Genomic DNA, 7,500 nt, shown 5'->3' with positions numbered 1-7,500 from the left:
CGAGTCCCCGCTGCAGAGGACCCAGGCCGCGTGACCCGTCGTAGGTGTCATCGGCCAGGAGCAGTCCAGGGTCACGTTCCACGCCGTCCACAACGCTGTAGCTCACAACGCCGCCTGGGGAAAGGGAGAGAGAGAGAGAGAGAGGGTCAGTGTTACCAGATTATCGTACTCAGAACATTGTATTTTCCTGCACCGTTGCCAGATTGTCGTACTCAGAGCATAGTACTTACATGTTCCCGACGCCTAACTATTGCCAAGAAACATCAGGAATTAACTATTTTAACGATGATTATAAGTGAATCTCCTTATTGGGGTCCACGAGACAGAGTAGGAAAAGGATTATAAGACTTGAGAGAAAAAGAGGGGAGAGGGAAGGAAATGGTAGGAAGGAGGGAGGGGAAGAGGGCATATTAGGGGAGAGAGGGCGAAGTAAAATTAAACAAAAGTAATATAATAAAAGAACAAAAAGGAAAGGATGAGATGGGAATTTTTTTTCTATTTACTTCTTTTCATTAAATTCTATGCTCGTTTTCTAGTACTTTCCTTATTCCAATCAACAACTAACTAATCTATTCTTCGTTCCTTATTTTTCTAGTTATTTTTTTATAAACCTCTATGCTCGTCTTTTTGGTTCTTTTCTTATTCCAAATTATAACTAACTTATATATTTTTTCTTTCCTTATTTTTCCGGGTATTTCTTTTTATTAACTTGTATGCTTGTCTTTTTTGGTGCTTTTCTTATTCCAATTTATAACTAACTAATCTATTCTTCTTTCCATATTTTTCTATTTACTTCTTTTCATTAACTTCTATGCTCGTCTTTTTGGTACTTTTCTGTATTCCAATCTATAACTAACTAATCTATTCTTCGTTCCTTATTTTTCTAGTTATTTCTTTTATTAACCTGTGTGCTCGTATTTTTAGTGCTTTTCTTATTCCAATCAATAACTAACTAATCTATTCTTTCATAATTTTCTAGTTATTTCTTTTCATTAATTTCTATGCTCGTCTCCTAGGGTTTATTCTTACTCCAATTTATAACTAATTAATCTATTCCTTTTTCCTTATATTTTCTAGCTATTTCTTTTTATTAGCTTGTATGCTTGTCTTTTTTGGTGTTTTTCTTATTCCAATTTATAACTAACTAATCTATTCTTCTTTCCATATTTTTCTATATACTTCTTTTCATTAACTTCTATGCTCGTCTTTTTAGTACCTTCCTTATTCCAATCTATAACTAAGTAATCTATCCTGCGTTCCTTTTATTTTCTAGTTATTTATTTTATTAACTTGTATGCTCATCTTTTTGGTGTTTTCTTATTGCAATCTATAACTAACTAATCTATTCTTCTTTCTTTATATTTTTTAGTTATTTCTTCTCATGCTTGTCTTTTTGGTTCTTTTCTTATTCCAATCTATAACAACTTATCTATTATTTCCTTACTTTTCCAGGTATTTCTTTTCATTAACTTCTATGCTCATCTTTTTGGTACTTTACTTGTTCCAATTTATAACTAAGTAATTTATTCCTCGGTCCTTATATTTTCTAGTAATTTCTTTTCATTAACTTGTATGGGGTCTTTTTTGTGCTGTTCTTATTGCAATCAATAACTAACTAATCTATTCTGCGTTCCTTATTTTTCCAGGTATTTCTTTTTATAAACTTCTATGCCTGTCTTTCTGGTACTTTTCTTATTCCAATTTATAACTAACTAATCTATTTTTCTTTCCTTATTTTTCCAGGTAATTCTTTTTATTAACTAGCATACTTGTCTTTTTGGCACTTTTCTTATTCCAATATATAACTAACTAAACTAATCTATTTTCCTTTCCTTATATTTTTCACTTATTTCTTTTCATTAACTTCTATGCTCGTCTTTTAGATACTTTTCTTATTTCAATCTATAACAAACTAATCTATTTTTCTTTCCATATATTGTCTAATTATTTCTTTTCATTAACTTCTATGCTCGTCTTTTTGGTACTTTTCTTACTTCATTCTATTACTAAATAATCTATTCTTTTTTCCTTATATTTTTCTAGTTATTTCTTTTTATTAACTTCTATGCTCGTCTTTTTGGTGCTGTTCTTATTCCAATCTATAACTAACTAATCATTTTTTTCCCCTATTTTTCTAGGTATTTCTTAGGTATTTCTTTCATTTACTTCAGTGTTTGTCTTTTTGGTACTTTTCTTATTCCAATCTATAACTAACTAATCTATTCTTTGTTCCTTATTTTTCTAGTTATTTCTTTTATTAACCTCTGTGCTCGTCTTTTTAGTGTTTTTCTTATTCCAATTTATAACTAACTAATCTTTTATTCGTTCCTTATATTTTCTAGTTATTTCTTTTCATTAACTTTTATGCCTGTCTTTTTCAGTGCTTTTCTTATTCCAGTTTATAATTAACTAATCTATTTTTGTTTCCTTATATTTTGTCGTTATTTATTTTTATTAACTTGTGTGCTCGTCTTTTTGGTACTTTTCGTATTCCAACTTATAACTAACTAATCTATTCTTTCCTTGTTTATCCAGTTATTTTTTTTTATTAACCTGTATGCTTGTCTTTTTGGTGCTTTTCTTATTCCAATTTATAACTAACTAAACTATTCTTTCCTTATTTTTCAGGTATTTCTTTTTATTATTTCTATGCTCGTCTTTTTGGTGCTTTTCTTATTCCAATTTATAACTAACTCATCTATTCTTCCCTTATTTTTCCAGGTATTTCTTTTCATTAACTTCTAGTTCTGTCTTTTTGGTACTTTTCTTATTCCAATTTATAACTAAGTAATCTATTCTTCGTTCCTTATATTTTCTAGTCATTTCTTTTTATTAACTTGTATGCTGTCTTTTTGGTGCTGCTCTTATTGCAATCTATAAGTAACTAATCTATTCTTCGTTCCTTATATTTTCCAGGTATTTCTTTTTATTAACTTGTATGCTGTCTTTTTTGTGCTTTTCTTGTTCCAATCTATAACTAACTAATTCATTCTGCGTTCCTTATTTTTCTAGTTTTTATTGACTTCTAAGCCTGTCTTTTTTAGTGCTTTTCTTATTCCAATTTATAACTAACTAATCAATTTTTCTTTCCTTATATTTTCTAGTTATCTCTTTTAATTAACTTTTATGCTTGTCTTTTTTGGTGCTTTTCTTATTCCAATTTATAACTAACTAATCTATTCTTCTTTCCATATTTTTCTGTTTACTTCTTTTCATTAACTTCTATGCTCGCCTTTTTGGTACTTTTCTTTATTCCAATCTATAACTAACTAATCTATTCTTCGTTCCGTATTTTTCTAGTTATTTCTTTTCATTAACTTGTATGCTTGTCTTTTTTGGTGCTTTTCTTATTCCATTTATAAGTAACTAATCTATTCGTCATCCATATTTTTCTATTTACTTCTTTTCATTAACTCCTATGCTCGTCTTTTTTGTTCTTTTCTTTATTCCAATCTATAACTACGTAATCTATTCTTCGTTCCTTATTTTTCTAGTTATTTCTTTATTAACCTCTGTGCTCGTCTTTTTAGTGGTTTTCTTATTCCAATCTATAAGTAACTAATCTATTTTTCGTTCCTTATTTTTCTAGTTATTTCATTTTAGTTAACTTCTATGCACGTCTTTTTGGTGTTTTTCGTATTCCAGTCTATAACTAACTAATCTATTCTTTCCTTACTTTTCGAGGTATTTCTTTTCATTAACTTCTATGCTTGTCTTTTTGGTACTTTTGTTATTCCAATCTATAACAAACTAATCTATTCTTCGTTCCGTATATTTTCTAGTCATTTCTGCTTGTCTTTTTGGTGCTTTTCTTATTCCAATCTATGACTAACTGATCCATTTTTCTTTCCTTATAAATTCTAGTTATTTCTTTTCATTAACTTGTATGCTTGTCTGTTTTGGTGCTTTTTTTTATTCCTATCTATACATAATTAATTTATTCTTTCCTTATTTTTCCAGATATTTCTCCTTATTAATTCGTATGCTCGTCTTTTGGGTACTTTTCTTATTCCAATCGATAACTAACTAATCTATTCTTTCCTTATATTTTCTAGTTATTTCTTTTCATTAATTTCTATTCTCGTTTTTGGGGGTTCTTTTCTTATTCCAATTTATAACTAACTACTCTTCTTCGTTCCTTATATTTTCTAGCTATTTCTTTTATTAACTTTAATGCTTGCAATTTTTGGTGCTTTTCTTATTCCAATCTATAACTAACTAATCTATTTTCTTTCCTTAAATATTATAATTATTTATTTTCAGTAACTTCTATGACTGTCTTTTTTAGTGCTTTTCTTATTCTAGTCTATAACTAACTAATCTATTCTTTCCTTATTTTTCGAGGTATTTCTTTTCTTTAACCTCTATGCTTGTCTTTTTGTTTCTTTTCTTATTCAAGTCTAAAACTAACTAATCTATTCGATCCTTATTTTTCTAGGTATTTCTTTTAATAAACTTCAATGCATGTCTTTTTGGTACTTTTCTTATTCCAATCTACAACTAACTAATGTATTTTTCTTTCCTTATATTTTCTAGTTATTTCTTTTCATTAACTTCTTTGCTTGTCTTTTTTGGTTCTTTTCTTATTCCAGTCTATAACTAACTAATCTATCCTTCGTTCCTTATTTTTCTAGTTATTTCTTTTCATTAACTTGTATGCTTGTCTTTTTTAGTGCTTTTCTTATTCCAATTTATAAGTAACTAATCTATTCTTCGTTCCTTATTTTCGAGATATTTCTTTTATTAACTTCTGTTTGTTTTCTTTGGTTCTATAACTTACTAATCCATTTTTTGCTCCTTATGTTTTCTATTTACTTGTTTTTATTATCTTGTATGCTTGTCATTTTTGGTTCTTTTCTTTTTCCAATCTATTACTAACTAATCTATTCTTTCCTTATTTTTCGAGGCACTTCTTATTCCAAAGAACCAAAGAAAAGACCCTAAAAAGACAAGCATAGAAATTCATAAAAGAAATACCTCGAAAATAAGGAACGAAGAATAGATTAGTTACTTATAAATTGGAATAAAAAAAAAACACTAAAAAAGACAAGCATACAAGTTAATAAAAAGAAATACCTGGAAAATATAAGGAACGAAGAATAGATTAATTAGTTATAAATTGGAATAAGAACAGCACCAAAAAAACAAGCATAGAAGTTAATTAAAAGAAATACCTGGAAAATATAAGGAAAGAAAAATAGATTAGTTAGTTATAGATTGCAATAAGAACAGCACCAAAAAGACAGGCACAGAACTTAATGAAAAGAATTTACTAGAAAATAAAAAGAACGAAGAATAAATTACTTCGTTATAAATTGAAATAAGAAAACCACAAAAAAGACAGGCATAGAAGTTAATAAAAAGAATTAAGAAGAAAAATAAGGAACGCAGAATAGATTAGTTAGTTATAGATTGGAATAAGAAAAGCACAAAAAAGACAAGCATAGAAGTTAATAAAAAGAAATAAGAAGAAAAATAAGGAACGAAGAATAGATTAGTTAGTTATAGATTGGAATAAGAAAAGCACAAAAAAGACAAGCATACAAGTTAATAAAAAGAAATAAGAAGAAAAATAAGGAACGCAGAATAGATTAGTTAGTTAGAGATTGGAATAAGAAAAGCACAAAAAAGACAGCATACAAGTTAATAAAAAGAAATACCTGGAAAATATAAGGAACGAAGAATAGATTAGTTAGTTATAGATTGTAATAAGGAAAGTACTAAAAAAACGAGCATACAAATTAACGGAAAGAAGTAAATAAAAAAATATGGAAAGAAGAATATATTAGTCAGTAATAAATTGGAATAAGAAAAGCACCAAAAAGACGATCATAGAAGTTAGTGAAAAGAAATACCTGGAAAAATAAGGGAAGAATATATTAGTTAGTTATAGATTGGAATAAGAAAAGTACCAAAAAGACAAGCATAAAAGTTAATAAAAAGAAATACCTGGAAAAATAAGGAGAGAATAGATTAATTAGTTATAGAGAAATTTAGAGAAGAAAAAGCCTAATACATAAAATGCGGTTGAAGGAAGAGGATAGCGTGTGTGTATATATATATATATATATATATATATATATATATATATATATATATATATATATATATATATATATATATATATATATATATATATATTTCATTCATCATTTATATATATATATATATATATATATATATATATATATATATATATATATATATATATATATATATATATATATATATATATATAATTCCAGTGGCTAAGAAAAATATTTGTGAGGTAGAGAAATTTATAGAAGAAGCCAAATAAATAAAAAAGAGGTTGAAGGAAGAGGAGAGTGTTTAGATACTTTATCAGTTGCTAAGAAAAATATTACAGCGTTAGAGAAATTTGTAGAAGAAAAAATCCTAATAAATAAAAGTAGGTTGTATATCGTTTATCCTGTTGCTAAAAAAAATATTTCAGCGGTAGAAAAATTTACGGAAGAAGCCTAATCAATAAAGGCAGGTTAAAAGAAGAGAATAGCGTTTTAGATAGTATAATAAATAAAAGGAGGTTGTATTTATCAATTGCTAAGAAAAATATTACAGCGCTAGAGAAATTTAGAGAAGAAAAAGCCTAATATATTAAATGAGGTTGAAGGAAGAGGATAGCGTATATATATATATATATATATATATATATATATATATATATATATATATATATATATATATATATATATATATATATATATATATATATATATATATATATCAGTAAGCAAGAACATTATTTCAGCGGTAAAGAAATTTACAGAAGAATCCTAATAAATAAAATGAGGTTTAAGAAGAGGATAGCGTTAAGATAGTTTTTCAGTAGGTAAGGGAGATATTACAGCGTTAGAGAAATTTCCAGAAGAAAAGACTAATAAATAAAAAGGCAGTTAAAGGAAAAGGATAGCGTATATATATATATATATATATATATATATATATATATATATATATATATATATATATATATATATATATATATATATATATATATATATATATATATATATATATATATATATATATATATATATATATATATATATATATATATATATATATATATATATATATATATATATATATATATATATATATATATATATATATATATATATATATATATATATATATATATATATATATATATTCACCGTACGTAATGTAGTCAAGTATAACGAAGATTTATTTTTGTATTTTTCTTTAGTTCGGCCAAGAATAATAAACGTTCTCAACACCAAAACCGTCCGATATGTCTTTTCTTACCTGTCTTTTAAGAGGAAAACACGAGTAAAATGGAGACGAAAAGGAAAGAAAAGAATAAAATATAGGAATAGTATGTACCTCACTTTATTTATTAGGGTTTTTCTGTAAATTTCTCAACCGCGGAAATATTTTTATTAGTAACTGGATCAACTATATACAACATAATTTTATTTATTAGGCTTTTTTTTCTGTAAATTTTCTACCGTTGAA

At 26.2% G+C, this 7,500-nt stretch overlaps 1 protein-coding gene across 1 annotated transcript in view; it reads right to left on the bottom strand.

Moving 5' to 3' along the window:
* The window catches only part of LOC127010221 (uncharacterized), a 92,703-nt gene that overhangs the window by 58,866 nt on the left and 26,337 nt on the right, over positions 1-7,500 (bottom strand). Inside the window, exon 2 of the mRNA XM_050884098.1 lies at positions 1-114. This exon is cut by the window's left edge and continues 72 nt beyond it. Within this exon, the coding sequence (XP_050740055.1) occupies positions 1-114 (114 nt within the window). The remainder of the gene's footprint in view (positions 115-7,500) is intronic.

This window comes from Eriocheir sinensis, chromosome 42 (assembly GCF_024679095.1).
Source record: "Eriocheir sinensis breed Jianghai 21 chromosome 42, ASM2467909v1, whole genome shotgun sequence".
NCBI lineage: Eukaryota > Metazoa > Arthropoda > Malacostraca > Decapoda > Varunidae > Eriocheir > Eriocheir sinensis.
This window is presented reverse-complemented; position numbering and strand designations above follow the sequence as displayed.